Source organism: Lissotriton vulgaris, chromosome 9, assembly GCF_964263255.1.
Source record: "Lissotriton vulgaris chromosome 9, aLisVul1.2, whole genome shotgun sequence".
In the NCBI taxonomy this organism is placed as follows: Eukaryota; Metazoa; Chordata; class Amphibia; order Caudata; family Salamandridae; genus Lissotriton; species Lissotriton vulgaris.
Window position 1 is genome coordinate 515,481,228 of NC_141697.1, and position 15,101 is coordinate 515,496,328.

Here is a 15,101-nt window from a genome sequence, read left to right on the forward strand (position 1 = left end):
CCACCAGTAATGAGAGCACCACCTAAGAGTTTGTGCCAAATGAGTAATATCTGGTACACCTGTAGAATCAGGATTATAGTGTACTGGAGCATTGGGTTAAGAGAACATAGTCAGGAAACCCTTTTCTGCTATCTATTAAAAAACCTTAAGAACCAACTTCACTGGTGGAGCTGTGTAAATACTGTGAGGGCATTTTTATTTCTCAAACCACGCACAATCTCACAGGATGCTAGTTGTGACACCTGGCGAGGTGAGATGATTCCTCCGGGCCTTGCCGCCTAAAATGAAGCACTGACAGATAAAAGCCATCACTACCCGAATTGCTTTTTATGAAGTTCATGTGTCACTTGCCACAGCACCTCTTCTCATCAGCAATGCGGCTACTGACAGGTCTTTATATAGGAGTGTTTGAACTGTCACCATACTCGATAGAGTCCACCTGTCTGGCATCCCTCATGATTCTATCTTTAAGGCAAGAGCCCACAAGCTTAGATAGGACATCCCAAGGTCTAGTGTTGGGGGACCTCTGGCTGATGACCCATCGTGTGAGCACATACATTGCCGATGCTGCAAAACAGGTCCCTCTGTAGAACAGCCTGAAAGGTCTATGTAAAGCAGATGTAGGTATCATCACTTTCCTCTCTCAGGTTCCAAATTCGGATATTATCTATTTTAGACTTATTCTCTACATCATCACATTTGTTGAAGTGAGACTATGTTTGCATCTCCAAATGGGTGACAGTGGATAGTATGGTTAAATAAATCAGCCTCCACATTTGCAGTTAGCGGGCTCTCAGTCTTTGGTTTGTTTTGATTTCTGGCATATCCTTACTTGATTTTGTCCTCAAGTAATCAAGCTGATACTTTGAGTTTTCTTATAGTCTGCTTTTGCAAGAAATTAGGGTTCTCATTTATGGAAAGTGTTGCAGCGATGAGTGAAAACAGCAATGCAACACTTTCAGTGCGCCATCCTTGCAACACCATGGATGCGCCGTATTTACTGTACGGCGCTCCATGTTGCAAGGATTTACAGTTACCTCAGTATGTCTGAGGTATCTGTAGGCGCAAAAGTGGCGTATTTCTGTAGTGTGTCTGAAAATAGACGCAACTCCAGCAATTTTTCCTATCACATGGAAGCCCCATGTGAAAAGGCCTACACCACTCCTTACTCCTGCTGTGAAGCAGGTGTAAGGATTTAACAGTGTGGAGTCCTAGAAGTGGCGTAGTGAAATCTCAGATTTCACTGAACCACTACAACAAGCCTTTTTTCCGGGGGAACGGCCACCCTGCCTCCGTTATACCTGACGCAGGTATAATGTGGCACAGGGCTTTCCAAAATGACACATCTGCCTAGATGCGTCACTTTGTAAATATGACGCACTGTGGTGCATATTTTACACCGCTGCAGTGTTATAAAAAGTGACCCAATGGCAGCGTAAAGGGCTCATAAATAAGGCAAGTCTTGAAGCAGGTATAAGGAGTGGTGCAGGCCCTTTTACATGGGGCTTGCCCGTGTGAAAGGATATATTGCTGGAGTTGCGTCTGTTTTCAGACACACTCCAGCAATATGCCACTGTTGAGCCTACAGATACTTCAGGAATACTGACGAACCTGTAAATCCTTGTGACATGGCGCACCGTACAGTAAATACGGCGCATCCATGGTGTCGCAAGAATGCCGCACTGAAAAGTGTTGCATCGCTGTTCTCACGCAGCGATGCAACACTTTTATAAATGAGGCCCTCTGTTTTTAGTTAAGAGGGATGGAAGCCCCACTCAATTAATAAGCACAATCCTTGTCAGGGTGAATCAGAAAAGTCACTAAATAAACCTATGCTTAACCCTCTGGTAGCTTGACACAAAGAGCAATCAGGCTGAAATTAGAGGCGTTGTGTAAAGTATTTATGGGGCACTTAAACAGTAATAAAGTGAAAACACAACACAAGAAAAATCCCATACTCCCATATCCCAGAGGTATTAGTTTTTAAAGTTCTAGGTTAAAATAGTGTCAAAAAACACAAAGTGGCACTCACGGTTATGTCGTAGTGGTGGACCAGGGTAAAGTAACAAGTTCAGGCCAAGCGCGATGGTGTGCGGGTTGGATATAGGGACTAAGTTTGTCCCACTGAAGCGTTTACCTTCTCAAGTCCAGGTCTACGTGATGAACTGCAGGTGGAGTTTTGCATGGTGGAGGCTGCGAGCAAACTGCTGTCAGTGCGAGGAGCAGGTCGAACATCATGGATAGTCGCTGGAGCTGCATGTTGGAGGCCGACGCAGACTTTTGTTGCTGACACAGACTGTCATTGCCAACGTAAAGTGCAGCCATCCTAGAGATTCGTATCGGCAGTAGCGTGGATGTTGTTCGTTGTGAGGAGTTGGTTCACAGTCCTGAAGGGCCTAAAAAGTCTGGATTTTCACCTAGAGTCAGGAGGAGTACACTCTTAGTCCAGGACTTGGGGGTACCTCTTGAAGAGCAGGCCTCACTCCAGCGGAGTCCAGCATTAGGGCTTAGAAAGGTCCAGATGGTGTTGGTCAGCTGGGTAGTTGCAGGGAGGACTCTGAAAGCTTGTGTTCCTGTAGCTCAAACAGTCACTTCTGGAGAGCCTGAGAACAAGGGAAGTAAGTTTAATCTTCCTTCTTCAAACAGCAGGGAAGTCCTTCTTCTGAATCTTGCACAGGACCAGGAGTGTTCTGATGAGAGGTTCTAGAGGTCCCACATTTATACCAAGGGCAAGCCATTGTGTGGGAGGAAATCCCTGGCCTTCTCCTAAAGTGGTTCTGGTCAATTGTTTCCCTTCACCTGGGTTTGGCTCCAAACAGTCTAGGGTGACAAAAGCAAGGGCAGGTCTGGTATCAGATTCCTTTGAGTGTGCTTCAGGCAGGGTCCTTTGACATGTTATCAGAGTAGGGCACAACTCGTAACAAAACCATCTTATCAGGAAGACCCACTCTCTCCACACCTGGGCCTCTTTTGTCCCTGCATCTGTATTCACAATCATGAGACCCTGGACACTGGCAGAAAGGCACAGAGCATTTAGACAAAAAAATTAACTTTCTAAAAGAGAAACACAAAAAGATTATGGACGGAATGTTGAACATTGTCAAATATTTACCCCCAGATCTGGGTTTAATCCATCGTTATTTTGCTCGCCATGCCATTCCAGTTTGGACCCAGTCATATGCAAATCAGCTTTGACCCTGATCGCCATGGGAACAGTCTAACCCGAACTGCCAGGCAAAGTCCTCCCTGGACCGGAAAACAAGCATCCTGGAACCTGTATCAGGGCATCACCCCTCATCAGCCAGGTTATCTTGAAACCGGTGGCGCAGCGAGCATGGGACCCACATCTAGGCATACCCTTCCCACTTACAATACAACACAAAAAGATGATGGACGGAATGTTGAACACTGTCAAACATTCACCCCCAGTCACAGATCTGAGTTTAATCCATCATTATTTTGTTCGCCACACCATTGCAGTATGGACCCAGTCATATGCAAAACAACCTTTACCCTGTTTCCCATGGGAACAGTCCAGCCCGAACAGCCAGGTCAGGTCCTCCCTGGACTGGAAAACAAGCATCCTGGGACCGGTTTCGAGGCTTCATCCCTCTTCAGCCTGGCTAGTTTGAAACCGGTGGCGTAGCGAGCACGGGAGCCAAACTGGGGTGGTGTAGTGAGCAAAAAAATCATGGATTTAACCTAGATCTTTTGACTGGTGGTGAATGTATATTAATTTGGCATGCCGTCCATCATTTGTTTCTGCAGCACTTTCTACACTAAGTGGGACTGGTATGCCCAGACTTGGGTCCTTTGCTCACTGTGCCACTGGATTCAAGCTAACCTGGCTGATATGGGGTGTTACCCAAAAACCGGTACCAGGATGCTGTTTCCGGTGTAGAGAGGATCCAGCTTGGCAATTCGGGCTGGACTGTTCCAATGAGGAACAGGGTCAAGACTGATTTGCATATGCCTGGGTCCAAACTGGGGTGGTGTAGTGAGCAAAAGAACAATGGATTTAACCCAGATCTCTTGACTGTGGGTGTGAATGTTTGATTAATTCAGCATTCTATCCATCATTTGTTGCTGAAGCACTTTTTGCCAATAGTGGGATGGGTATGCCCAGATGTGGCTCCCTTCCTCGCTGTGCCACTGGATTCAAGCTAGCCTGGCAGATGAGGGATGTTACCCCAAAACCGGTACCAGGATGCTTGTTTCTGGTCCAGGGAGGACCCAGCTTGGCAGTTCCGGCTGGACTGTTCCCATGTGGAACAGGGTCAAGACTGATTTGCATATAGCTGGGTCCAAATGGGGGTGGTGCAGTGAGCAAAAGAACAATGGATTTAAACCTGATCTCTTGACTGGGGGTGAATGTTTGATTAATTCAGCATTCAATCCATCATTTATTGCTGCACAACTTTCTAAAAGTGGCATTTTCAGAATAGTAATTTAAAATCTGACTTTACTATTAAAGAGGAATTTAAATTACAATTCAATTGAGAGGAAGGAGCATTTCTCTGTCCATTCCCAAACTGAAGTTATCACTTATTAAGTGTAGTAAGTTTACCCAGTGTTAATCTATGAGAATGATAGCCTTACAACAGGGAAAAATTACTTTAGGAGTTGTTCACTGCCAGGACATGTAAAACTTAAGTGCATATGTCCTACTTTTTAAAATACCTATGCATCCTGCCCTATGAGCCTTTAGGGTCTAACTTAGGGGTGACTTACAAGAAATAAAAAGGAACGTTTAGGCCAGGCAAAAAATGTATTTTGCGAATTCGAAATGGCAGTTTAAAACTGAAATACCAGGCCTGATAGATGTTTTGCAGCGCTACTTTGGTAGGTGGCACACAAAGAGCTGCAGCCCACTTGTACTGTTTAATGTACAGGCTCTGTACATGTGGTATAATTTATTAGCGACTCAAAAGTAAATTAAATGTGCCAATGAGGTGTATACCAATATTGCCCTGTTTAAGGGAGCGAGCACAAGCTAACTTTGATTAGCAGGGGTAGAGTCCTAATGCAAAAAATAGGGAGGTGAATTGTGTTGGCTCCTCTGCTAAGGCAAAAGAGCATCGCCTCACTGCTTTTTAACAGTGTGAAAAAAGGGAAACATAAAATGATAATAACTTGTTGTTATTGTCATTTTATGTTTCCCTGCTTTGGCCGCTCTGCGGGCAGGACGGGGCTGCTCTGCTCTTAGAGTGTGCATGAATGCTTGGCCAGCCGTCTCGGGCCGGCCAAACATTACAGCCTGGGTGGCATCATAGCCTGGGTGGAGAACATGCCCAGGCCCCCAGTCCCTGGCAAAACGCTGAACCACAGCGCTCTGACTAATCACAACGCTGCATTGCAACGTTGGCTATGGGGAGCCTGGGAGCAGGGTGCTTCCTGCTTCCATGTTCCGGCCTGAAGAGACGATGGAGGAGAGACGATGAGGGATGCGGCAATCAGGTATGTATTTTTATTTTTTTCAGGATTCTTTGTAGCTCCCATCTGGCTGAATCTGGCCTCGAAACAAAGAGGAGTCTTCAGGGTCACTTCACAGGTCCTCCCAGCAGGGCGTACAGAGTGACCAACAGAAGAACAAGGCACCTCCTATCAGGCGCGCAACGCCCATAGTGCTCAAAGGGCTTCAGCCCCCCTCCAACGTCGTGTGTCAGCCTGGGCTGAAACAGCTTCCCGGGCACACACACAGACAGGCCTTGAGCTGCTGTCGGCTGGCGTCCATCTTAAGGCAGCCGCCCGAGTACTTCACAGGTCTTTAAAAGACCATTTGCTTGATAACGAGCCTTTGTTGTTTTTTCACCCCTTCCTAGAGCCCCTGCATCTCCACTCTGCGCATTTCTTAAAGTTGCAAATTACTTTTGCTGCCACAGTGTGAGAATGCATTTCCTCAAAAGTAACCTTAGGCCTCGTTCTTTTTGCAGTTTTAAATTGCTCGAACTCCACCTGGAGGTACTGAGGCACTTTGCGTGAGCACCAGTTTCATTATAAAAGGACACATGCTGGAATAATTACCCCCTCCCCCCCCCCCCCCCGAAATTTTTATTAGCCCCCCCCCCCCCCCCGAAATTTGCCTCTAGATGCGCCCCAGCCTCCTATCACAGTGATCATTCGAACTTCACCACCGGGGGAAACGCCTGTGAGGCGATCCAGCACCCTTGACCATCTAAGTTCAATCTCAGGAAGAAGGGCTCACGACGCAGCGGGTGCCATCGTCCCTTCCAGTATGCCTCGCCTGGCATTGCCAAAATAACCTCGGGACTCACTATCCAACAAACACGTAGGATGCCAAGAAAGACCCCAATAGTTACATTTGCCAGTCTGCACCTATCAATATCAATAAGTTACAGCCGCATAACCAGACGTTGTGTCAATCTGTAAATCTGAAGCCAATAACAATAAAAGCAAAACTTCAACATTCTGCTGGCTAAAAAGGCACACCTTACGTAAGAGACTTGGTAGCAATACACATAGACAGATGGATGGCAAATAAAAAGAAGCACTTGCAATGCAATTGGTCTCGCCTTTGGGACCTTATATGTATTTAGCTATGCAGCACATTAGCCTGGGTGCTGAAACATCTACCGTTCTTTAACATGGAGGGAAAGTAAGCACCAAACTGCGTGACAAGCCAGGTATGGGAACACATAGAGAGAAATATTGGGATAGTCCAAAGTTCCTTTTTTAATATAAAAGCAGTGCCTTCGGCGGTCATATCACTGAAAATACAAAATTTGAAAAAAATATTGTCTACTGGTGCTCGTGGAAGACAATTTCTATGGAATGGAATCTAGAGAATGCTAAGGTTATCCTGGTATTTTATTGACCTCTGCTGGTAGTTTTCTATCAAAAAGTTAAACAGAGGCAGTTGCCAGAAAAATTTAAAAAAGAAAGTCCCTCAGCAGAAAGCAATTCCGGTATTTTACTGACCTCTGCTGGGTCGTTTTCTATCAAGACAGTTAAATGGACGTAGTTGAACAGAAAAAAAGTCCCTAAGCAGAAGCAGACAAGTCCTAGGGCTGATCTCCAGAGCCCACAAAGTACATACACATATGAGTATATACTAAAGTATATATACTAAAGTATATACAAGAGACCTTGAATGCTCAACCTGAGCAAGCATTTGCAATGCAATAGGACTCGTATTTCCGCGAGACCTATTGCATTTGAAAGGGGTGTGAGGGTGGGCTAAAAAGCATGAAAGGGAGTGTGGGGGAGGTTGGTGGTAGGCCGATAAGTCAGGGACTGCGGGAGGGGACGGGGGGAGGCACCTGAACAAAATAGTGTTGAAAGTAAAGGGACCAGTATCCATGGAAGGATACAAATGACGACATGGTTGTCAGGACTAACAAGGCTAAAACAAATGGGAAGACAGAATTTAGGACCTGAGCCAATAAAAGAGATGGGCGGAGAGTGGGCGGAGCTTACACTGAGCTTCCACGCCATACTCAATACTGCATACCTCACAAAGTGAGCAGCGCATGCGCTGCAACGCTAGGCTCGACCTAAACAAACATGATTTTCCCCTTCACCGGGGTGAATCTTCTGACTAATTTTTTGTTCAGTTGCTTTAAAGTGCTCTCTGCTTTTTTGGTGTCCCGTGCTCTCAACAACAATGTGTGTCCTACTAAAATGTTCACTTATGTTCATTTATTGTGCAAAGCCAATAGGTCGTAGTTTTGGACTTGTGAAGCTGGGAGTAGGACTCCAATTCTGAACAGATTGGTTTATCACAGTTTTTGTTCTAAGCGCTGAATTTAAAAATACTGCATAGGAGATATATTTGAAAATGGATCGGTATTTTTGTTGCATCTTTACGAAAGGCTATGCAGGCACAGGTCTTCACTCTGTGGAAAAAAGCCATACATCTGATAATGTTATCATAACAGTAAAAATGAACACGCAATGGTAATTAGTGAATAGCACTGTGTTTTTATGGCAGGCTAAAGCATCAAAAGAATATGAACCCTTTAAATAAAAAATCCATTAATCAGCAACTAAAATGTTGTTGTATCATCAAGGTAAATACATCAAAAAACACACAATGGCTCTCAATAACACGCTACACCTCATGTTACATCTACAGTCAAACAAAATAACTACTTTATGCCCTTAAACATCAACCTAATAGAAACACAAATAAGAAAATGTAACCAAGCAAAATGCCAAGGCCTTCCAAGCAATGGTAAACCATGAAAAACACATGAAAGCCAATAGGTGAAGTAGGCTAATTCAAAGCCTACTTTCTCTATGCACCTATTTTTATAGTACCTTTTTGAAAAATGTATGACTTTAGATGTTCCAAAATTGTGAAGCTGCCCTTAGCCACAAATAAAAACAAACAAAGGGCAGGGGGAAATGAATTAATTCATCTCAACTACTGGCAATTCCAGTTCATAATTCTTTTTGCTTGCTGTTCTACTCCACATCGAGACCAACCTTGTGGAAATTCGTCTTGGAGCCACCACAAAAGAAAAAGTCCTGCCCAAACAGCTTGGCCGTGTTCCCCTTGAACAGGAAACAAAGCAATATCAGACTAGTTTTGGCCTTGCTTGTTCTCCATCAAGTGCTTGGTGCTCTCCATAAAAATATGCTTTTTTTTATTCCTCCTTACAACTTCTTGATCACTTGTGCCATAGCCACCACCCAACATTTTGGTTGCGTTAGAGGGGGACTTAATGCCTGGCTTCCAGGAGCTACTGGGTCTCAGTGTTTTCACAAATGATGTCTTCAAAGAAACATTTTTAGCTCTCCTCTCTGCAATTCACCTCAGCTTCTTTCCTCTCTGCTCTGCTTCTTTCTTCTTCTCATCTCTCTGCTCTTCTCTTCAACTCATCTCTCTTCTGCGCTCTCCTCCTCACTCTGCTCTTCCTCGCCTTGTTCAGCTTTGCTTCTCTGCTGTTTTCTCTGCTCCACACCTCTTTCCCTTTCCCTGCCTGACTCCTTGTCCTCTACTCTCCACACTGCTACCTCCAATGGCCCATTCTTTTTAGTGACTTTGATCTGGACATGTAAGTTTTTCAAGGCTTCCAAGTGACTGTCTCCTTGATCCCCAACCAATCTGACAGTGCCCTTCCGGTATCAGCGCTTTTCCTAGTGTACACTGCATCCACCCACGCATGGAATATACAGTCAAGTGTCCATGGGGACAGGTATGCAAGTCAGCATGTCACAGACAACAAATGGAGCCAGCCACTGTTCCTGGCCAAATATGAAGCATTTTCATTCTACTGCAATCTCTATTTTTTCTGAGAAGCTTAGCTCTGGAGGTTTGAATGAGAAATTGTACTTTTGGGACCCAGTCAGTACATGAAAAAAGGCGGGCCCTTATGAATTTAATTCTAGAAAATGCAGATTTTTGCAAATTGTGACAATTCATTAATGAAGTTAACGATAGCATTTTGAAATCTAATAGACATCCACTGATCAATAAGATGTGACAAGGCATATCTCAAAGCCACTAAGAGGTGCTGGTCATTTTGAATATCTAATTTATTAGAAGGTACTCATTGTTCTGATTTCAATTTAGAACAGTAGGCCAAAACAATCAAGTCTCCCAAACTGCCTAAGGGAAGTGCACCAGATTCCTAGGCAGGGATTACTTTACAGCATTTCCCCCATTGGTAGATGACAATCCAATCTGAGGTTTTTAGGGGCATCACACACAATAAAACTCCTCCTATCATAACATAGGAGTTTTTCCCTGTCCGCCTTTCCTCAATTATTATGCAACCATAGGTATATTTGGTCAGTATTTGTAGCCTTGTATTGCTCATGTTAAAATTTTGACCACATCACCTCACTTTAGTGTAGGAGAACACCACCGAGTCCAGTCCCAGGGCACCGGTCATTTCACATTGGGTAGCCTTAAAAGTAAATGCAGTGCACTACAAAGACATACACTATGGAGTTAGGGTACTGAGTTGCCAAGATGCCAAGACTTTACCCTGCAACTTTTCAACTGCACAGGTGGGCCAATGTGGATGCATGGATACAATTACTTAATACTCTGGACACTCTATTAATATAAACCAGCTACTGGGCCTTTGCAGGACTGTCACTTGTACCAGCCTAGATATCACCATTCTGTGACCAGCCTTAATTAACGAGACTGAGTTCCTAACACTGATACTACAGACAATCATGCATAAGGCAACTGGCTTCATTGCTTCTTTATGAAACACTTTGCGCCTTTGTTACACAAAACTGAAACTTAAAATCCTCCTTTTTGTAGAGGAAACTCTATAAGGAATTCAAAGGGTGAATCTCATCAAAAATATTAGCCCTATGTTTGAGGCAATTGAGCCAGTGGATTCTACCCCATATTGAGAGTTTCCTCCAGGAATCGCAGGATTTTCCCCAATGTAATTGTCCAAAAAGCACATATAGTCGAAGATATGATGTTTCCACTTACCAAGACCCAGGTTCTGCTTCTCCCATTCCAAAGTGTCGGGCACCCGGTAGGACACCTCCTCCAGTGCCTGCTGGTTTGTCTTTTCTGCTGGAGTTTTCATGGAAGCCAGAACTGGAAGAGTGAATGCTGGAACATCAATATCACTTTCAATACTGTCATCCAAGGACTCAGGGTCTTTTTCTTCATCATCCTCTTCCTCATCATCATCATCTTCATCCTCGTCCTCATCTTTCTCATCCTCTTCTTCCTCCTCCTCGCCCTCTGTTTGGCAATGCACAGAAAAGAAAGCAGGAAAATTATTTTTAGAGCTTTTTTCATTCAATTCTAAAAGGAATCATCTCAAAATCAAGAAATTGTGACTACATTGTTACATGGAGTGCAACTGTTTAGGGCTCTCTACCTTGTTTATGGTGGACTAGCTAGAGGTTACCTAAGGTAAAGAGCCGTCAAGTCTCTGGGCTGTCTGGAGCCAAGCCCCAGCACACCTCCCAGCAGCTAGGCCACCATATTTGGAGTAATGCACTGTACTGCAAAGAAATGTTTGCTGAAAGTGCTGTGACCAACACAGCAGGAGCACATTTGTTTAAATGATGGCCGCCATATCATGGTGGCCTGCTTGGATTGTGTTTTTGATTTTGTTTTTTTAGAAACAAAGCCCCAGAGCAGGAGTTTTGTTTGTGAATTACAAAACCAAAATGTCCATCACATGCATAGATATATCTCTCTGCATCTCGGGGAGGCATTATTTTGATTTCTCTGGCCTGGTCATCCCATTCCTCACTTGCAGATCAATGGCAGGACAAATACATAACAGAAAGCCTTTTCATGGGGTCTCTCAGCACACACAAAACAATGGCCCTGTGGCAGATGGGTCATTGGTCAAAGGTTTCCGACAGCAGAGTCAACTGAAGCGCCATTTTCAGGACCCTGCCCGCTAACCCCGCCTCTAAACGTGGTAGGCCGACCGCAGACCAATGAATTTACAGAGAAACTCCCGCTCCGTCAAACTTCAAATGGCTCCCAAACAGCTTTCCTTGGTATAGCTGTAATCTGCACATGATACACTGTGAGAAGCTGGTGCAGGTAATCACTGATAAAATATCAGTGGACCAGCAGCCTTTCCCCTCTAATCGAATGGATAGCAGAATCCTGGGTTAGTGATGGAACCAAGCACTCACTCCTGCATATATATAGCTCCAAGCCCATGTAACAATACTGATTTCAAAGCTGGCATTGATAGGGAAGTACGTCTGTTTCAGAAGAAGAAATCAGTTGAAGTAAAACAATTTGACAAATTTCCTTCTCACCATATACTTGGGACCTCATTTCAAGTGTGGATAAAAAACATGTGCAAGAAATGCCAGTGGCAGAAATCAGATACTGCACAAAGTGCGGGCAGTTTTAATGACTGATTATAAAATTCGCTCCTGAAATTCAGAAACACTGCTCCATGCACAATAACAGAATATCGAGCTAAAAACTGCTCTGTAAACAGCTCAGAATCATTATCATGGGCCTAGACCCTTAATCCAAGCTCTGCTGCTTCCTAGCTATGATTGTGCTTTACAAATACTTATATGTTATGTTATGTTATAGTGATTTTTGTAGCGCGCAGCTGCCCCAGCAAAGGGGCGTCCCGGCGCTTTGACAGGCAGAAGGAAAATGCCCAGACATAACAAACCAAACATTACAGAAAGTCCAACAGAACTCTTACACGCTGGGAGGGAAAAGGAATGTTTTAATAAAGGCTGACAAATCCTCCAGGGCACGAATGTGAGCTGGTAAGGTATTCCAACGCTTGGCCGCGAGGTAACGGAAAGACCGACCTTCGGCCCGACAGCGTTTGAAGAGTGGAACAATGGCCAGATTTTGGCCCAATGACCTTAGAGAGCGGGAGGGAACTTAAGGAGTAAGAAGATGTGCCAGAATCTGAGGGGATGACAGTTTAAGAATTTTAAAAGAAAGACAAAGAGTCTTAAACTCAATCCTTTGGGCCATAGGAAGCCAGTGAAGCTTATGGATGGCTGCCTTCACAGAACAAACTTTAGGTAGACCCATCAGAGCTCTAGCTGCGGCGTTCTGGACACGTTGCATCCGAACAATTTCCGCCTGATTGGCTCCCACCAGGAGTGAACTCGCATAATCTAATCGCGAGAGAATAGTGGCCTGAATAATCAGCTGACGAGTCGGAGCATCAAAAAATGTAAGGGCTGGTCTAAGCTCACGCAGTATGCCAAAACAAGTGGCAGCTACTTTTTTTGCGTGCACAGAAAATCTAAGGGCGGGATCTAACCATACGCCCAGGTTTTTCACCTCAGACACCGGGATGGGAGTGGAACCCAACTCTGGGGGCCACCACTGATCACCCCAGAGGTTGCTATGCTTTTCCACGATGAGAACCTCAGTCTTCTTAGCATTGAGCTGCAGACAGTTCGCCGTCATCCAGCCAGCCACTCCTATCAAACCCTCCCTAAACCGAGGGGCCTCGGAGTCTGCATCTCCACTAAGGGCTACCGCCAGCTGCGTGTGATCCGCAAAGGAAACCATATTCAGGCCCCATTGCTTGACGACCGCAGCCAGCGGCTGCACATACAGGTTGAACAATATGGGGCTCAGTGCCGACCCCTGAGGTACTCCCTGCTCAATGGGATAGGGCTTAGATATAAAAGTAGGAGTAGTGACCCGGAATGTACGATCCGCTAGGAATGAACTGAACCAGTCCAATGCCCGCCCAGAGACACCTGCTTCGCCCTGACGATGCAGCAGTATTGCGTGCGAAACCGTGTCAAAAGCGGCACTGAGGTCAAGTAACACCATTGCCGCAGTCTGACCAGAATCAAGCACGGACCGCAGATGTTCCGTCATAGCAAGAAGGGCCGTCTCGGTGCTGTGTCCTGCCCGAAACCCGTTCTGACTAGGGTCCAGAATATTAGCGGTGTGAAGATGTTTAGATAGGGTCTCATTTGCATGCGCCTTGGCAACCCAAGGGAGAAGGGAGATTGGGAGGTAGTTCTCCAGCTTAAGCGGGTCCAGTGCAGGTTTCTTCAAAATAGGCATGACCTGAACTTGTTTCCATGTAATAGCTACTATGCCAGAAGAAAAGGAGAGGTTAATAAGCTGGCGAATGGGAGGCAGACATATAGCTGACGACTCTCTCAACTGCAAAGGTCTAAGCGGATCCACTGGTGATCCAGATTCATCGCCAACCTATCCAACTCCACCTCAGAAATGCCGGGTAGTACACATAGGCTCACATTGGGGGTCAAATTGGGTCTCTGAACTTCACTCTGGGGGATAATGCTGGGGAAAGACCGATAGATAATCCGAAACTTTTCCAGAAAAAAGGTGGCAAGTTCTTCGCAAAGAGACTCTGAGCAACCCTCAGCTACTGGAGCTCTTTTAGCCGTCAGATCTTTAAGGATTTTAAAGATCAGCTTGGTGGGATTAGAGCTACATTTTAACTCATGAGAGTAGTAGGCCGCACGGGCCCTACAGATAGCTCTGTGGTACATTTTAACCTTGGCTAGATATAGAGATTTTTTCTGCTTGCTTGCAAGATTTTTTTAGGAGCAATAAGTCACTATCAAACCAGGGGCTTGGTTCGAGTGAGCGGCATTTGCTCCAAGATGCAGGGACCAAAAGGTCAAGAGCCCGGGAAACCCAGTTACAGAAAATATCATAGCCAGTTTCGACATCATTGAAGGGGCCGGGCGGATGTTCGTCAAGCAGCCGATGGAAGTCCTCGAGTTTTAACTTCTTCCAAGGGCGTTTAAGAAGGACCCTGTCAATGGTTTTAAAAGGGGGTGCTCTAATAGCGAGATAGAATTCCACAAGATGATGGTCAGACCACACCATTGGCGTAGGTGGCCGAATCGTAACCCCAGACAAATAGGGGAATATGGGGTCCAAAGTGTGTCCACCCCCATGCGTAGGATGAGTGACCACCTGTCTTAGCTGCAGAGCCTCTAGGTCTGCAAGTATACTAGCAATAGCAGGAGAGTGGCAGAGTTCAAAATGAAGATTAAGGTCACCAAGGACACTAAAGTTGGCCGAGCCAACCGCCAGAGAGCACACTAATTCGGGAAGAACAGTCCTAAAAGTAACATCACTCCCAGGGGGTCTATAGATTAAAAGTCCAGAGAAAGTGAAATGGTTGTTAATTGATATAGCAAACTGTGCGCTCTCGCAGCCAGCTATGGCTAGTTTTTTCCATGCACAGGGATAGCATGATTTTACTACCGCTGCAATGCCTCCACCCCTAGTATTCCGATTAAGAGTGTAAATGGAATAGTCTGGAGGGAGTGATAGATTAGGTGTGACTGTGTCTTCATCAGGGAGCCATGTTTTGGTCATAAAGAAAACATCAGGACCTTCCGCCATAATAAGATCATGGATTTCGGCATGATGTTTAACCAATGACCTGACATTAAGATGCCAGATTTTTAGGTCACAGTGGGCCGGTTGCTTGGAGGGCACTGGTTCTGTGATGGAGGGCTCGGTCAGAGCACTAATCCGAGTAGGTGGAGTAAGCACAAAATTGCAACAAGGACATTGGAATGGAACACATGGCGGGTCGAGTGGGGGATGCTCGCAGTGCAGGGGCCACTGTCGAAAGCTAAGCAACACTTCCCTGGTATACATACCGATCAATAGACATAAAAAATACATACATATATTC

General features: G+C 45.2%; 1 protein-coding gene across 2 annotated transcripts in view; it reads right to left on the minus strand.

The window, feature by feature from the left end:
- Window positions 1–15,101, minus strand: part of ARMH4 (armadillo like helical domain containing 4) — a 732,743-nt gene that overhangs the window by 482,045 nt on the left and 235,597 nt on the right. For both annotated transcript variants that reach the window (XM_086937981.1, XM_086937980.1), the window contains exon 4: window positions 10,424–10,684. In XM_086937981.1, coding sequence (XP_086794107.1) covers window positions 10,424–10,684 — 261 coding nt within the window. The remainder of the gene's footprint in view (window positions 1–10,423; window positions 10,685–15,101) is intronic.